This window comes from Bos indicus x Bos taurus, chromosome 19, assembly GCF_003369695.1.
Source record: "Bos indicus x Bos taurus breed Angus x Brahman F1 hybrid chromosome 19, Bos_hybrid_MaternalHap_v2.0, whole genome shotgun sequence".
Taxonomy (NCBI): domain Eukaryota; kingdom Metazoa; phylum Chordata; class Mammalia; order Artiodactyla; family Bovidae; genus Bos; species Bos indicus x Bos taurus.
In genome coordinates this window covers 29,781,697-29,800,180 of record NC_040094.1, presented here as the reverse complement: position 1 = coordinate 29,800,180, position 18,484 = coordinate 29,781,697, and the positions used below count along the sequence as shown (strand labels likewise).

Here is an 18,484-nt window from a genome sequence, read left to right as displayed (position 1 = left end):
AGCTTGTCATATTTTAAAGTAGTATTTTGTTTTGACTTTTTTTTAATTTCCTGTTTAAAAGCATCATATTCATTTGATTGCTCTTTCATTATTACATGTACATACTGATTTATAAAGAATAAAAATGATATAAATAAATGGACCTTAGTTTCCTCATTTAGATAACATCTTTTGACAATGATGATAAATGTAAGTAAAAGGTTGGAAATTTCACACAGTACAGAAAGGTATACTATGGTAACTGAGAGTTTCCTGTGATTCTCAGAAGTTTTATACAGAGATATATACATATATATATATATGTATATGTATATAACCTATAAATAAGGGTGTGTGTGCGTGTGTGTGTGTGAGATACAGCAAATCCCCACTGGCTATCTGTTTTGCCTGTGGTAATGTACATATTTCAGTGCTACTCTCTCAATTTGTCCCACCCTCTCCTTTTCCCCTGGAGCCAGAGGTATTGTTTTTTTGGGGGGGGGCGGGGCGGGGAAACATGACATGTAGGTTGCCTAAAAATAAAATGCATTTAAACTAAAAAATAGGAGGGAGGGTGATGTGTGCTCAGCATACTGTAATTCTTTGCTTTTTAACCTAGTCAAACCCAGAGGTCTTATCCTATAGGCATGCACGCATTTTTCTGATTCTTCCGAGGGGGTGTGTAGTATAACGTCATATGGGCTCACCATGATCACGCTGGTCCTCTAATGATAGACATTTTGTTTCCAGCATTTTTCTGTTCCGTACAGCACTGCAGTGACCATGAACAAGCTGATTCTCCAAATTACTTCTTCTGAAGGTCAGGGCATGTACAATCCAGGGGCTGGCAAGTTTTTTCTGTTAAAGAGCCAGATAACATTTTCAGCTTTGCAGCAAGCCATCCAGTCTCTTGTGACTACTTGCCTCTGCAGTTGTAGAGCACCAGCAGCTCTAGTTAGAGAAACAGACTGTGGTGTGTGCAGTGGAGTACTACTCAGCCATAAAGAGGAACAGAGTTAGAAACTAGAAAAGGTAGAGATTAAATCCACCTTATTAGTAGAAGTTTCAGTTTTTCCTTTCTCCATTCTAATGAATCATCCTGTGAGCCCCAGTTTGTAGATTATTGGCTTCAGATACAGTCCTGGCTTAAATTTCTCCCTCTTTTCCAACAGAAATGGAACCCAGGGAGAAGGCGACGTGGTTATATATATTGTTTTAACATTGATTATCCGGGACCGTGTAACGTAGGAATTTTCTGGTGTGCAATTTGGAAACAGCTGAACCACTTCTGAGAACTGCACAAACCAAGTTAACTTGAGACCTTTGTGATTAATAAGATAGAACTATTTCTCTTAAAGCAAAGCCAGGGATTAAGGCTTTCTTAGGGTTAAGAGAACATTCGTCTTGCAACCAGGGATTTCAGTGTCTTTCTACCGGAACAAATGCTTTTTTTCAGATCTAGACACAGTATGAAAAATAAGACCCTTTGCAAGGTGCTTGGGAAAGTTCTAAGTGGTTCCCAAGTGGGGAGGCCTTTGTTCTGGAGGAACAGGCCTGACTTGAGGGGTGAATCAGAGGGGCGCTGGGCCCATCATTCACGGCTTGAGTAGGTCAGAGAGAAAAGTTCACATCTGGGTGTTACTGACCACCAAGCCCTTTCTCGTGGTCCTTTCAGAAGTGATATATTGTCAAGCTTACCAAGAGCACAGACCTCTAGTGTAGATTTATTGGGGGAAAATACCCCTTGTCCACATGATAAAGTTATATATTTATTTTCTTTGAAACTTGGGGTAGGTAACATGTAAGGACTTTGTGCTAGTTATTCGAGGAAATATGCTAGCGAGTAATCCTAGCTAAAGTGTTTAAATGTGCACATCACACAGTGCCTGGCATATCGTTTGTCAGTTGCCTGGTTGAATGGGAGACTGCGCTTTTCCAAGGTCGACGGCTCTCGTTGTATGTGAGTGTATGAAGGTGGTCCAGTTTTGCTTTGTAGCTGTTCGTTAAACTGTCCATGTAAGTCAGTGGCTTTTTTTCTCTTTGTATGTGGCCTTTCACGATAAGAATGTTTTTAAACATTGTAGGAGAAAATGTAAATGAAGTAAATACCATACATGGGCTTTGTTTCTTTTCACGGTTTCTGGGTAATGTGCTTCAGTTTCCCTTGTCAAGTTGAAGCATAAACATGAGAGTGTTTGCTTGTCAACACATGGAATTTGGTAATTCATTTATATTTAGAAAACCTTTTCCGATTCTGAACATTTTAGGGAACAGGGTTTCCAAGTGCATCTCGCTAACAACCAGGAACAGCTGCATCTGTGCTGTTTTCAGACGGCTTCGCTGTGACGTCTGTGAAAACAGACAACTTCAGTAACTGAGCGCGCCTCAGTCACGTGGCCTGGAACAGCATTTAATGCTGTAAGGGGGCCAGAGCGCCCCTGGAGTCGGACAGTATGCCCACCTGTACAAAAATACACTTGACTTCCACCTGAATTCTAAATGTACCTGTATTACATCACCAGTGACTCAGTGGTAAAGAACTCGCCTACCAAGGCAGGAGATGTGGGTTCAGTCCCTGGCTTGGGAAGATCCCCTGGAGAAGGAAATGGCAACTGCCACAGTCTTCTTGCCTGGGAAACCCCATGGACAGAGGAGCCCGGTGGGCTCCAGGCGTAAGAGTCAGACACAACTTAGTGACTAAACAACAACACAAGGGTTGAAAGTTGCATTTTAACAAGAAGTGTAAACTGTTGACACAGTACTTCATTTTGATTGGTACCTGAACACATGTATACCTGTGGCGGATTCCTTTTGATATTTGGCAAAACTAATACAATTATGTAAAGTTTAAAAATAAAAATAAAATAAAATAAAAAAAAGATGATTCCTTATCAATAAATCTGATTTGGAATGGGCGTTTACAAATCTGGAATAAACAATGATGGCTTACCTGGCAGCGTTGTTATGACCATTATTAGTCAGAAATACAAGGGAAGTTCAGAGTCTATGCCCTTCGTGCAAACGTGAAATAGAACCGAGGATATTTAGGTGGGATGGGTTTGGGGAGGCGGGCGGGGAGCAGTACCTTCGCACCAACCACTTGGGCCTGTTCTCTTGCTGAAGTGTTTTCTGGATTTCTTTCACTCCCTCCCCCAACCCCAATCCTTCTGGGTCTGCATTTCACAGGAAAAAACAAGATCAGTCTTTTAAAAATCAGCCAGTTAATTAAGGGAAATCATGGGACAGTTTCTTGTTTTGTAGCTGCTCAGATTAAATGTGGCAAAGGGGCTTCTCTTTGACTCTTGTAAAACTCTTCTTAGTTTTTCCTAATAAAAAGCGTTCACTGGAGAGAAACCACGAACCCGGTTTTCCTCCCCTCAGTGCTTCCAATTAGGGATCTATTATCTCATTCCAGATAATTGGAAAAGGATATTCAAAATACTGCTCCGTGTAAATATGGCTTTTGCCTGCATTCTATTACTTAGGAGTTCCGAACACATCTGGAGCGAGGGCGGCCCCAAGGGCATTGAAGTGCGCTGTTTGGGTTGGCAGGGTGACATTAAAGTATATGCCAATTTGTAATGGCTTTTGGAAGCAGGCAGTTTTAAACTCTCCCTGAACTATTCCCCCGAGAAATTATTCAATTAAGTACAACTAAAATTAATGTTTAGCATTTTTTGTTTAAATAAAAGAGGCAGCTATAAAGGGAAATCTGTGGTTCATGCTTGTGGATTTTTTTTTTTGCTCTCAAATCCAGCGCTTGAGAAATAATTTAGTGGCCTGGAATTGGTGCATTTCCTAGAAGAGACCTAGTTTCTGGGTCCTCTTTACCACTTTCAGAACATGTCTCCATAGCTGCCTGGGCAGGTTTAGACACCTGGATGATTATTCAGTTTCCACATGTCCAGCACCAGCTGGGGAACCATGGGGAACATAGAGCCAGAAGGACGACTCCGTCTGTCTTCCTCATTGCTTCCCAGGCTTGAAATAGGCAGAAGTGATCACCTGAGGATCTTGTTAAAATGCAGATTTGGATTCATTAGTTGTGAGGTGGGACCTGAGCTTCTGCAGGTCTGTTAAGTTCACAAGAAATGATGCTCTGGCTGCTGGCCTGAGGGCCACACTTGGAGTAGCCAGGTTCTACGCAATAGTGGGGTCTACTTTGGGGGTTTGGTACCTAGACTTGACTTTGATTTCTAATTGGTGGCCTGTTGCGTAGGTATGACTCTTGCTCTTCTTCTCGGTATATTCTTACTTATGTCTCAGAAGCCCTGGGTCTCCTGAACCTTCCTAGGGCGCTCCCTCCCTCCACCCCCCAAAGACTGTTTGGGGAAATAAAAACAGTCACTTTTGATTGATTCATCACAGGAGATAATAGCTTTGGTTCTTCTGTCGTGAGTCTTCCTGGAGTCCAGAAACATTGTCTGCCTGGTTTTCTCTGGTGCATCTCTTTGCAGTCCTGTTATAAAGAAGGAGGGGAAAAGTTGACCTGATGTTCTTTAGTCTCTATTCGTAAACACAGAGGCCAGAACCCTGATGTGTGAAAGGGTATATAAGTAAGTGTGGCTTTGCGATTTTTAACCAAGCATTGTTACTTTGCAGGTTTGGCCCCTCAGGCCTTGAGGTCCAGGACCTTGATGGTCAGCTTTCAAGGGTGGTCTCATTGGAACATGGTTAAAATCCACCCTGGGTGAAATCTCCTGAAAGACTGATTCATAACCCGAGGTGGTTCTTTGTCCTTATATGAGAGGATGCTCTAGGAAAGACTACAATATTTGCATCTGCTGGACTGGTTCATTCCTTCCTTGTGTTGAATGCTAATTTATAGTCAGAACTGCCAGATAGAAGAAGATTGAGACGTCCTTGTAGTGGCCACTACATAACCCTCCTGATCATCCCCCACGGTGTGCTGTCTCAGCTCAGTGTGGTATCCACTAGGAATTCCTTACTCTTTTTTTTACCTTAAAACTCTCTGACAATCTGTCCTTTGTTTTTTTCTCATTCTCTTTTTTACCTTAAAACTATCCTTCTGTCAGTCTATCCTTTGTTTTTTTCTATCTCAAAAAATCTCTCTGTAGAGTACAATTCTGATCATGTCACTTGCTTGCGAAAACTCTCCAGTGGTGGTTCTTTGCCTAAGCAGTGTTTCCAAGACCTTCTGAGATTTTGTCGTATTCACCTGTAGTGTTACTTATTTAAAGTTCTTCTTTGGACTTAATTTTTTTTAATTTAATTTTTTATTTTTACCAAAGTAATATATTTTGATTAAAAAATCAGAATTAAAAAAAAAATCAAAATTAGAAGGCTTAGGAGAAGCAAGTGTTTTCCCCATCAGTCCTCCTCTCCTCAAAGTTCTATCAGCCAGAGGCAGTGCTTCTAATTGTCTTAGTGATTTGCATGTCAGTCTCTGTGGTACAAGATCTATATTTCAAAGTAATTCGCTCCTGTTTCTTTGTTTTCAATCTTCGTCCCTGTCGACTTCCTCCTAAGGAAGATGTTAATTTAACCCACAGCAACCCCATACATACACACTTCCCCTCTTCCCCGTTGCTCACACGGTTTTGTTAAATCAGTGTTGGTGGAATCGTGACGACATAAATGTTGTTCATGACGGAGCCACCCACAGTGGGAGCTAGAATTAGACATTATTTGATTGTATCCTTTTCCTCTAAAGTCACTAATTGCCTTTTTTTTTTTTGGTTTACTTAGTTGTCTTTATTGATGCTTTTTCATCTTCCCCTCACCTCCACCGCTGACAGAATTGTGAAATTCCTTTCAATGTGGACAAACTGGCGGTAGCTGTCTTAGTCTGTCCCAGCTACTGTAATCAGAACTGTTACTGCTGTCCTAATTTCTGAGAACTTATTTTCTGAAAGTTTCTATTCTACCTTGGTATAGTTTTATAGATGCATTGCCTTTTAACTCTCTAAGGAGGTGTGTGTGCTTGTTTCATTTGCTCCAAGAATAAAATAGAATGCAGAGCCTATCAACATATTGTATAAAATTGGGACGTTTTCAGTTTTCAGCAGTTCTATAATTGATGGGACTCCCCCACGCCCAGTTTGTAGTTCTGTGCTTCATAAAGGACTTTGCACTTGGATTTCTTTTTTGTACTTGGAGAGTTTAAACATGCATATAAAACAAAACACAAAGTTTATTTAAAATGCATGTATAATCAGATAGCAAAGATACATTGGCGAACTGTGGCTCCAGGTGACCTGTCTGTAGGTACCTGCCTAGAACCTTTACACCCCGCTTTAAGAATGGAGACACACGCTTCAGATAGATCCAGAGTGTGAAAACTGGTTGGAATAAAGGGAGGTAACTTTTTTTTGCAAAGGAGGAATGTTCCCTTCTAAAGGGGAAATGTGTTTCTTCAAGGTATTTGTTTCTTTTAAAATAAGAGTGTGTGGTTAACTTCAGTTTTCTGACTGATAGGTGTCATGGCACCAGATCTCTCAGACTCTATGTCTTAACCCACTCTCTGGGCTTCATCAGGTATCTTCTATGAGAAAGGGAGATGCAGAGAAATCAAGGTGATGTTCCTCTGGAATGGGAAAAATGCAGACTATGTTTAGTCTGGAGGTAGACATAGACCTGAAATTTGAGACATAGGAGGCATGAGCTACCAAGCAAAGCTTTTGAATTGAAATGCAGAGACCCGTCTCCGTGTCCTACTGCTTATTCATAAGGTAAGTTAGAGAAGTTGCATAATCTGTGTGGGCCTGTTTGGACATCTATAAAATACTCTGTTTCCCAGTCTATCTTCCAGGATTGTCAGGAGGATTGGATGAGATAATAAATGATTACAGTACATTAAAACTGTATTACTCTCCTCATAAGTATTTTTAGAACTCTTCATTTATAGGAAATCAGACTGAAACAGGAATGGAAGCCCTAACTTAAAAGTAATGCCACTTTATGGATTTCATAAAAAGCTTGTCTCTTTTGTTGAGCTCTCAGAGCAAGAACCAAGGAATGATGTTTAAGACTTTCTCCATCTGTCCCATTTTCTTTTTGGACTTACCTGCTTTGTTCTTACTGTGTTCTAAGAACTTCAACATGCTCTGAATATTCAGCAGCTGGGGCAGATATGGAAACACAAGGCTGTGATCCTATTAGCAGTTTTGAGTCTAAGAGGAAAAGTAACTGTTCTGGCAGGCAGTTACTGGATTGTAGGCTCTTTCTCAAAGGGAGCAAAAGTCTAATGGTTTGGGTCTAGGAATTTCATGAGAGACTGTCTAGATGCTTAAGTGACAGAATGGAGCTAAGTAAAAAATGTCCATGATTCTCTGTAATCACTTGTAAGAGGGGAAATGTTGGCAGTGACCTTAGCTCACTGTTGGAGGTTATATTCTCGACCAAAGTTGTGACATTAGATGATCGCGATTATGACCAACATACATCACAACATCACAACATTGCTTGTTGTTATGACCAGCATCACAGCAAGTAAGAACGGTACATTTTTATAACAGTTACAAAATAAGATTACATAGGTTTATAGCATTTAAATAATTCCACCGACTACGCAAGAAGCCATACATTACTACAAGGTATATACACAGCATAAAGAAACACTCTACTGGATCCTGGATTTGGCTCAAGGAACTCATATATTCATTGTACTAAGTAATAAACATTTACTTAACAATAGTTTAGAAGACATTTATAGGAAAAACTTGAATGATCTCATCTTCAAACAAAGCAAAGCAAAACAAAACAATCTTGGAACTTTTGCTCTGCTGTCCCCTTTTCCTTTCTGAATGTTAGGAAAAAGTCTCTGGAACGGGGTAGATTACAAGTAAGGGGTGTTGCTACCTACATGTACAGTACAGCTAGATGCTCAGAGCACAGTCTGCTTTCCTTCCTGGAATCCCCAGCCTCCTACGTGATTCTTTTTTTTTTTTTTAGTTTACATTCATTAAGGTTCACTGTTTATTTATTTGACTATGCCAGATCTTAGTTGCGGCATGCAGCATCTTTAGTTACAGCAAGTGAGATCTATTTTGAGTTGCATCATGCGAGCTCTTAGTTCCAGCATGTGGGATCTAGTTCCCTGTCCAGATATTGAACTCAAGCCCCCTGCATTGGGAGCCCCTGGACCACCAGGGAAGTCCTTAAGGTTCACTGTTTGTGCTGTAAAGTTCTGTGGGTCTCGACAAATGCATAACGTCGCATATCCATCGTACAGTATCATACAGAATTTTGTACTCCCTAAAAATCCTCTACGCTTTTCCTGTTCATCCTTCTCGTCTTCCTCCCGAACTCCTGGCCAACATGGATCATTGTATTCTGTTTATAGTTTTACCTTTTCCAGGATGTCATGTAATTGGATTCATACAGTCTGTAGCCTTTTTATTCAAGGTGCACAAAAACGTGTTGATTATTTTGAAATCATTTAGTCAAAGCTGAGCCATGTTGTCACCAGGATTCCAGTTTTCTGAAATAATAGGAAGTGTATTTTTATCGTCACTTTATTTGCTATAGCAAAGATTCTGATATGGCTTACCTTTTTTTTTTTTAAGTACATTTTTTTTTCTTGAAGGGCTAGGAAAATGGGTGAGGTCTATATTTTTAGCCCTATTATAGAGTTGTTTAATGCCTAACTTAAGATATTATGCCTTTAGCATCGTGTCTTCAAATTAGGACTGATAGCATCTTCTCGGAGCTCTGTGGTTGATTTTTTTTTTTAGTGACTTAAAATTTCATGTCTCTCTACTATTGATAATATTTAAAAATTAAAAGAATTTTCTGGATTATCAGGATGACCAATGTATTGTTTTGCCATGCAATTCTAGCTCACATTTGTTTGTGATTGTCTTAGTAGTCCTTGGCTGGTGATAAAAAGACAGTATACCTAATATGTAATGATATATTTGCTTCCAAGATAAGGCCAAAGGCTGTCACTGTGCTGTGTCTAAAGGATGTCTCCACCGCTGGAATAAAGAACAGCAGGACAACCCCAAAGGACCTATACTTTAGTCTGTATCATCTTCACATTTCAAGCAGTAATTTACTATTCACAAAATAAGCTTCCTCTGTCAGCGTGAAATTGTTGTTAAAATAGAATTTTAGTTTTCTATTTTTCTATAAACATAAAGAATATATCCCATCATTGATGTTTATAGTTAAATAATTTAAATAGAATAAACATATTAATACTGTGGGGTATAGAAGAAGTTTCTAAATTTTCTAACAAACTAGATACAACTCAAAATTAGAAAACAGCGACTTACAGCACCTGGCAAATTTTCAGTAAATATTAGGAGTTGTCATTTTGGTTTCAGATAATGGGAACTTTCGGATAATAGTGACAGACTAGTGTCTTCTGGCTGCCTTCTCTTGCCCACACTTGAGCTGCACTCGGTCCTGCAAATCAGGCAAACTGCCCCCTTTCTTCCCTTCCCTCCCACACCCAAAGCGCGTCTCAGCACAGCCCACAGCAGGGGACTGCGCCCATCCGCAGACACGGTAGACGCCACCTTCTTTCCTGGAGCGCTGCCCTGTGGGACTGCATTCTCTTCTGGGCGTGTTTTTGTTTTTGTTCTTGCCTCCTCCTTTGCTTTTAGTTTTTGTTCCTCTTGTTCTTTAAATACTGACGTTCTCTAATATTGTTCCTCCTTCACCTATACTTCTCTTCTTGTTTAATTTGAATTTTTCAGTTAACATTACAGAAAAACCATGTATGCCTGTGTAGTGCTGTACTTTTAACACACATGTAGATGAGTCTAACCGCTGCCACGGACAGGGGACACACAGCGGCTCCATCGATCGCTTGTCCCCTCCCCATCCCTCACCTTGGTGGCAACCAGCTGCTCTGTTCTCCATCAGCATAGTTTTATCTTTTGGAGACTGTCATATAAATGGAATCATACATATGAACTTCTGTAGTATTCCACAGTACTATTGAGCCCATCCAGTGAGTTTTTCTAATTTGATTCTTGTATTTTTCAGCTTCACAGTTCACATTTGGCTCTTCTCTGATTTCTGGGGTTTAAAAAAAAAAATTTTTTTTTTTTTTTTGCAAAACCATATCTTCATTTGATTCAAGAGTGTTCACCTTCACTCGTTAGGTCATTTTTATTGTAACTGCTTTAAAGTTTTTGTCAGATAATTCCAGTGGCTGTGTTATCTCAGCATTGCATCTGCGGACTGTCTTTTCTTGTGCATCTTGAGATTTTCTGGTACTTCACAGGCTGAGTGATTTTGGATTTGATCTTGGACATTTTGATTATTATATGATGAGACTCTGGTTCTTGTTTAAAAGGAAATTTATTATTTACTTGGGTATTGTTTCTTTCTTTCCTGTATCTTTGCCCCTCTTATTTTTTTCTTCCATGTTTTGCCCTCTTTAACCTTTTCCTGTGACTCCTGGGAGATTATTCCAGTTTGTTTTCCAGCTAAATATTTTATCTAGATTACAGTCTGCCTAACTGCTTCACTGTGGTTTTCTAATTTCACAAGTGTGTCTCTACCTGGAGCACTGTTTGTAGTAATTTAGGTCAGTCCCTCATTGTGGTTCTCTGTTGTGTTGTATTAATTTAGTGTCTTTTTGAATCTTGTTTTTTAAAAGGAGAAACCTCAAGAAACTGGTTTCTCTTTTTCTGGAACGAATTCTCTTTTCTAGCACAGAAGGGGTGAGGGAAGGGGAGAGGATGCTCCTTCTGTATTTACACCCATTATAAATACATTGGCCATTAGCTTCTGTATTTACACCCATTGTAAGTACCCGTTATAAATACATTGGCCGTTAGCTCGTCTGCACACACAGGTCAGTGTCTTCTGTTAGAAGTTGGGAAGGGTCCTAATCTTGGCATAGGCCTCTGTCACATATGTCACAGCCCAGTTGAGGGAAGATTGAAAGGTCATGGGTTGATGGTGGGAAGGAAGAAGGAAGGAAGCCTGTGCCTTCTTCCCAGCCTGGCCCACCCGTCCCTGCTTAAGATGCGAGCAGGTGCAGCCAGGGAGCTTTCTCCTAGGCCTCCACAGCCGAATTTTCCCCAGAGGCTCCGCGTGGGTGGGCAGTAACTCCCCACCCTAGGGTGCCATGGCCAATGTGTTACTTTTCCTTTGCTGTGTCACAGGTCCATCTCTCCTGTTCTGTTTCCCTAACCCCTTTCCTAGGGTGAGGGTAGGGTTAGGGTTTCCTAGCGTACAGAAAAGTGTACTGTTAGATGTTATCACCCACCTCACATTTAGTTTCCATGATAATAAAGGGAGTTAAATTAATGCCCTCAAGAAAAGCTCTTTATTCACTGTTTGTTGTGGTTTTTTTTAATGCTTGTCTTCAAATGTCATTAGCGATGTAAGCTAAAGGCATAACATAATGACTTTGCAAGTGCCAGCATCCACTATGAGTACCAAAAGATACCAAACTTATCTGAAAATATGCTACACGCTTCCTACACTAATATGGAATTCACTGAGACTGTAACTGAGTGTAGAAAACTTAAATATAATTAGATTCAGCTATGTTGGTACTGTATAATATTTCTTACTGCTCTTTGACTTAGTTTTGCATCACACTTCCTATTGTCCATTTTTTCCCATTCTGTATTGGAATGGCACTTGGTATCTCGAGTTAATTCACAATAGAAACATAAGTTCCTTCTTGAAACCAAATGCAAATAATTACCAGGAATCAAAATATCAGTTGCCATTTGGAGGCTGTACTGTCAGGAATCTGAAAGAGTCAGCTGGTTGTTTCTTAACCTGTGTTCTGAAACCTGTATTTAATTTGCTCGTAACAGTCTGTGGTTGGGGAAATTCCCCCCTTAGAAGCTGCTAGGCTGCAAGGTGGGAATTCCCCCAGGCTCCTTGCCCTTGGAAATCTCCTTCTGAGGTCATATTAAGGAGTGAGTTCAATTAAATCAACCCACAGTGGCAGTGAAGACCTTTTAAAAACTAACTTGGCAGTGTGTTTCAAAGTCCATGGGGCAGTCATGATCACACTTAATTAACTTAAGGAAACAACAGAGAAGAAGGAAGATGATCATGGAGGAAAGAATTCATTGACTCATGATGTAGAAATACAGAAGCATTCTCAGTATCCCACAATAGGCTATTTTTAATGAATGTTTATTTTAATGGAATGAATATTTTGTAACCATTAGAAATTATAACCATGAAGACTGTATAACAACATGAAAGCATACAAATGATATGTTAACAGGGGGCAGAAGGCTCATATATTGCAATTATATAAAAGTATGTATGTTTATGTCAAATCTTAGAAGGGAATCCATAGAAGATACTTTTCCATCTCTCATTTATAAACTTGCTATTATATAATTTTTATCAGTTAAAAATAAAGGGTTTTTTCTTTTTTTGGAAAGCAAACAAACTGATAATCAGATGAGGTTTACCAGCCAAGATGTTTGGTCTAAGATGAAAACATTAACCCATTCAGTGTTGACTACTGGTTTTTGTTTAGTTAACCTTCTACTAGTTTTTTATTTACCTCTAAGTAATGAATATTTATAAATCTAATGAGAGCTCTGTCCAGAAACCCAGTTAACATATAACAACTGACATATTTAGTATCTGACAAGGAATATTTTAACTTGACTTTCTTATGGTGCTATATAAGCTTATTTAGTCTGAATTTTATATTACATATTGTGACTTTAAAACATATCAGGCAGGGACTCCCCTGGTGGTCCAGTGATTAAGACTCCATGCTTTGAATGCAGGGGATTCAGGTTCAATCCCTGGTCGGGGAACTAAGGTCCCACAAGCAATAAATAAATAAATCTTTTTACCTTTTTTCCCCATGTTTTACTAAATAGTGTGGGACTTAAAATGTTTGATAGAAGTTGCCAGAGAAGGTTACTTTTGCCTTTTTTTATTATATAGGTTATTTAGGAATGGTTTCCTTAACATTCAAATATGTTTGGTTTTTTTTTTTCCCATCTTTTGTCATGTGTTCCTTCATCCTGATGAAAGATTCCTTTTTATCTGTGATCATACTCCTTGACTTGAAGTCGATCTGATCCATATTAATACAGCTGTGCCAGCTTTCTCGCACACACCCACTCTGTGGTTTATATTTGAAGTTATTGTGAAGGCACATAGTTGAGTAGTGTGGTTTTTTATTATTTTTGAATCTTGTCTGACATTCTTTATCTTTTGATTGAGAAGTTGGTCCATTTATATTTAATGTAATGACTGGTACAATTGGGTTTAAGTCTGCCATCTAGGTACTTACGGCCTTTTGTCCTATCTGTTCTCTGTATCTCCTTTCTTGCCTTCTTTGGGGTAAATTCATGCATATTTGGTATTCAATTTTATTCCCTCTATTGATTTTTTTTAAGCTATTCCTCTTGGTGGTGGTTATATGGTGGTGGGTGTGTTTTTTTTTTTTTAAGTTATTGCTTCAGAACTCTGCTGTTTAACACATTATTGACGAGAGACACATTAATACATCTTTTTTTACCCAACCATTATTGACATGTCAATATCATTTACATAACAAATTACTGGCCACAGATATTAATTCCTTAAAATAATCCCCTGGTCAATGATGAGTTAATATAATAATCACTAGTCACATATGGCTATTTAAATTAATTGAAACATGAAAAAATAAGTCCCTGACTAGAGTATGGAGAATGGATTGAAGGGGCTGAGGAACAGAAACAGGAAGGTAAGTTAGGACAGATTTAGAAACCCTGGAAACTTTTTGTGAGGTATTACTAACAGAGTTTAAGAGAAATGGTAGGATTGAAAGATAATGGGGAGGTGGAATCAACAAGAATGGCTAACAAAGGGAATGTGAGGTGAAGGAGAAGGGAGACGTTCGTGTGACTCCTAAGATTTCCTTCTTAGGCAAGCAAATGAATGATGGTACCATTCTTTAATTGAGGCAGGGAAGACAGGGGAGTCAGAGTTGGGGGAAGATGAGGAGTTTTGTTCTGGAGACCTTATGAGACAGATATTTGTAGGAATTTCAAGGTGGAGATAAGTAGTAAGCAGTTGGCTGTGTGAGTCAAGGATTTTTGGAGAGCTGTGTAGAGCAGAAATTTCTTTTTAAAAAAATTTAAATATTTTTAAAATTATTTAATTTAAATAGTTTTAAATGAAAATAGAATAGAAATATACAGAACTCTGGGGATCACCAACAAGAGGAGGACTGCCTGCCCCAGTGTGGGGGACAGGTTCGATCCCAGGTCCAGGAGGATTCCACACACCTTGGGGCAGTTAAAGCCTGTGTGCCACAACTACCGAAGCCCACCCATGTGCCTAGAGCCCGTGCCCCACAGCGGGAGAAGGCACCGCAATGGGAATCCCTAGGGAGTAACAACTAGAGACTAGCCCCCCGATCACCACAACTGGGGAGAGCCCGCACGCAGCAACTAAGACCCAGTGCAGACAAAAGAAGTAATACATATTTTAAAAAAAGAGGAAGAGGAAACACTAGGCAGAGCTTACAGATGGTTGAAAGAAAACCGCTGCTGCTGCTGCTACTAAGTCGCTTCAGTCGTGTCTGACTCTGTGCGACCCCATAGACGGCAGCCCACCAGGCTCCCCCGTCCCTGGGATTCTCCAGGCAAGAACATTGGAGTGGGTTGCCATTTCCTTCTCCAATGCATGAAAGTGAAAAGTGAAAGTGAAGCCGCTCAGTCGTGTCCGACTCTTAGCGACCCCACGGACTGCGGCCCACCAGGCTCCTCCATCCACGGGATTTTCCAGGCAAGAGTACTGGAGTGGGGTGCCACTGCCTTCTCCGAAAGAAAACTAGGAGAGAATATATCCTTGAATACAAGGAAATAGTTGTGAATAGATGGTTAAATAATAGTGACCGGATTACTAGGCAGATGTTGTGTAGATAATATTTGACAAATTTGGCTTAGATCCACTTTTCTAAGAAGCAGCAAGTTATTCAGTGCTTTGAAATTATTCAGTGCTTTTATCATTTATACTCCAATCATTCATTCCCTTTATCTTTTAGTATCTATCCTATCTTGCTGTGTATTGGGCACTCTTCTAGGGATAGGAGCTACAGAGATAAGAGTTAGTGTCCATCATCCTCTTCCTGTAAAAGAAAGACATGCAAAGAGATGTCTGTTGTTTATTTGCTAAATCGTGTCCGCAACCACAAATAAAGAGGAAGGGAGGGAAGGAGGGAAGAAGAAGAACCAAAATTGGAAAAAAAAAAAAGCATATAGAGCTCATCATAAGAAATTCAAGCAATTCAGAAAATCCAGGCAAGATCACCAAGGACCCCACCACTGAGAAATAATCGTTATTAACATCAGGTTAACACTGTCTGGATACATCTTTAAAGGTTGGTACATATAAAAGGAGGGATGGAAATAATTTTACCTAATTAGGGTTATACTATATGTGCTATTTAAATGTTAAGTGCTTAATTTCACTTTTAAAAGATAAGCATCAAAAAATAAACTTCACGTGAAGAATTCTTTCAACAGGTAGTAATTGCCAAAAGATCCATTTAAGGTTAACAGAAAAAGAGCGTAAAACATTGAAACCTTGGTTATTTTTATAAAGCTGTAAGTGTGTGTCTTACTTTTCAGCAGCCTGATATGACTCTACTGTCAGTGATGAAGAAATTAACACCTTAGTTTCTTTTCACCTTTCTCCTCGTGTTCCCCCTCTACCAACTGCTTCCTGATCTTCACCTTTAATTCCATTGTCACTGTTGGTAACATTTGTCTACTCCTCTGTAACCTGATCCATTTATTTGTTTATTCTCAGCTCCACATATTTGATTCAGTTTTTACCATCACCTCTTGTGTCATGGCCTCTGGCTTCTCCAGCCCAGAGTTGTGTTATTTTTTTTCACCTCTCGTTGGCTAGATTTCATCATCAAGTAGCTTTCTTAAGAAGGGCCCCAGTGGTCCCCGCAGTCCTCTGTACCGTCTGTCTGTCACCTTTTTATACTCAAATGACAACTTGGCCGGGCATAAATTTGTTGGGTCATGCTTTCTTTCCCCTGAACTTTTGACATTTCTCCTCTGTCTCCTGGAATTATGTTGAACTTTTTTTTTTTCTTCCTTTACTACTCCTTCCCTCTCTAACTTCCCCCCCTACCATCAATGAATCAGAATTGCAGTTTTCAAAGAAATGTAAGTTCTTTAAAACCGTCTCACACACTGCAGTTGAGAGAATTATTACTAGGAAGGCCCACCACAGCTATGAGACTCTGATGTGAGCCAAGGTATTTTTGGAGTGTTAACCATGCATCTTTGTTTTCCTTTATAGAGATAATTGATGACCTTGCCAACCTGGTGGAGAATACCGATGAGAAACTTCGCACTGAAACCAGGCGTGTGAATCTGGTGGACAGGAAGTCCACGTCTTGTGGTAAGAGACTGCTGTAGCTACAGCTCTTGCTTCTCTCATCGCTTGCGGATAAGCTTCCCACGTTTGGTCTGATTTTACCGCAGGGATCTGCTTGCTCTTCGAATACATGCAGTTTCATGGGATGAAGTGTTGAAATTTCTAGAAGATTCCTACATCTTGGCAAAAACGAAGTGAATTGTTACAAGTGCAGGGAAAGTAGAATGCATTGTTAATTTTTTTTTTTTGTAATTAAAAATAAGAAACTTTCCTCAGTGCTTACGGAGAATCGTAGTCTGAGAAATTGTATGATGTCATGCAGACCGGTGGTGCTAGATCTCACGGGTTTCACAGGCCACCTTGCTTGTTTTGTGCCTTGTTGTTTTAGTCACAAGCGTCCTTGCTGAACCTGGAGCCATAGAGCAGTTAGAGCATAGAGCCTAAAGTCCAGCTGAGTTTATATCCAGTATTTAGTGATGTTGTCTTTGGCAGTCCTTTTACTTCTTAATACCTTGTGCATGAAATGAGGAGACATAGGTCAAAATAAGAACCACCAGGAATGATGTTTAGAGTGCTGACTCCCTGGCCGTCCCCTTGAGACTGAGTAGAGCGAGGCTGGAGTTCCAGAGGGTTCATCATTTAACAAGTGTGTCAGGCACTCCTGATGCGGGTCCTTGCTCTTGGGCAGACATTCTGATGCAGATGCTTGTCGGGTTTCAATGATCTGTTGCCCGTGCACAGCGCCATGCCCACAGGTAAGTGACGATGAATGGTGCTGAAGCAGCAGTGATTACACTCATGGTTATTTGGTGTTTCATCTCACAAAGGTGCGCCAGATGTATAAAGCTAAGACTTTTGTTACATCTAACAGTGCACTAGCACTACCAAAAAAAGAAAAAAATCTAATGACCTGAACTTTTCGCTTTTTGCCTGATTTTAGCCCTTTCAATATGAAGAATGTAGTGGATCCCTCTGTTCTGTCCAGTTTTAGAAGAAGGACCTCTATGCCAGGGTCACCTGTGATGCACAGTTTGAGAAGTGCTACCTCCCTTGCCTGTGTGTGTGTGGTCAAACAGCAATCTAGAACAACCAGGTGATGGAGGGCCAGGTAGATACAGACTCTGGAATCTCAGAGGAAGTAGAACGTGGGGGCACCTGCCTGCTTCCTTTTCATCACCTGTCTGCTCCCCTCAACCTGGCAGTTCTCATCCACCGGATGCCAAGCCAGTCTATGCTCCTGCTTCTATAATAGAGCACGTGCTTCTTTCTGCTTCCTGCCCAAAGCAAAGCCTTCTTGATTTTGCTTTAACAGTCTTCTCATAACTTCCCACCATGCTGTTCTTTGCATCAGATCCTCCTGAGTCTCTGGCAACAGAGATACATGGGTTCACTCCCACCTCCATCTGTTATTATCTTCAATTCTCATATAAACTTAATCTTTCTGAACTTGCGTTTCCTTGGCTGTTTAAAAAAACAAAACAAGTAGATAGCCTGGTTGTCAAAATGAAATTATATAAACCATGTAAAGTATCCAACACTGGCCATTGTCCATGAATTTCCGTATTTTGTGCAGAGAGCGGCTACGGCCTGATAGTGAAGAGTGTGGGCTCCAGAGGTTGGACTCACATCCCAGCTCCACCATTTACCAGCCATGTGACCTTGGGAAATCCCACTCCCCTGTGCCTTGATTTTCCCATCTCCAAAGTGGGAATAATAATGGTACATATCTGAGAGGGTTGTTGTAAGGAATACATGATTTAATAGAGATAAAGATATAGATGATAAGTAGATAGATAGATAGGGATATATAGCACTTAGAACAGTGGTTAGCACATAGTAAGCAGTGAGCAAGAGTAAGTATTGACTGTTATCATTATATGTCAGTCTGTTTTGCATTTACAACATAGCGGTCCTCAGCACATGCCATTCATGACATCACAATGAAGAATATTGATTCTACTGTTGCTAATTTTTTATTTTATAGTTTTACCTGGTATTGATGTTTGTATCTAGAAATGTCCATAAAAATATTTTGAGCTGAGCTGTTTAATTTTTCTGTCTCTGCAAATATGACTACTTCTTGTCTCTACAACTGTGACTACTCTAGGTATCTCATGTAAATGAAACCATACAGTATCTGTCCCTTTGTATCTGGCTTATTTCACTTAGCATAATGTTTTCAGTATTCCCCTATGTTGTA

The 18,484-nt window shown here is 40.0% G+C and overlaps 1 protein-coding gene across 9 annotated transcripts in view; it reads left to right on the top strand.

The window, feature by feature from the left end:
* Positions 1-18,484, top strand: part of STX8 (syntaxin 8) — a 208,645-nt gene that overhangs the window by 107,647 nt on the left and 82,514 nt on the right. For 8 of the 9 annotated variants that reach the window (XM_027518816.1, XM_027518817.1, XM_027518815.1 and 5 more), the window contains one exon: positions 16,207-16,308. In XM_027518816.1, coding sequence (XP_027374617.1) covers positions 16,207-16,308 — 102 coding nt within the window. Of the gene's footprint in view, positions 1-16,206; positions 16,309-16,391; positions 16,457-18,484 lie in introns of those variants that run through there. The other variant, XM_027518819.1, reaches the window with a different exon arrangement.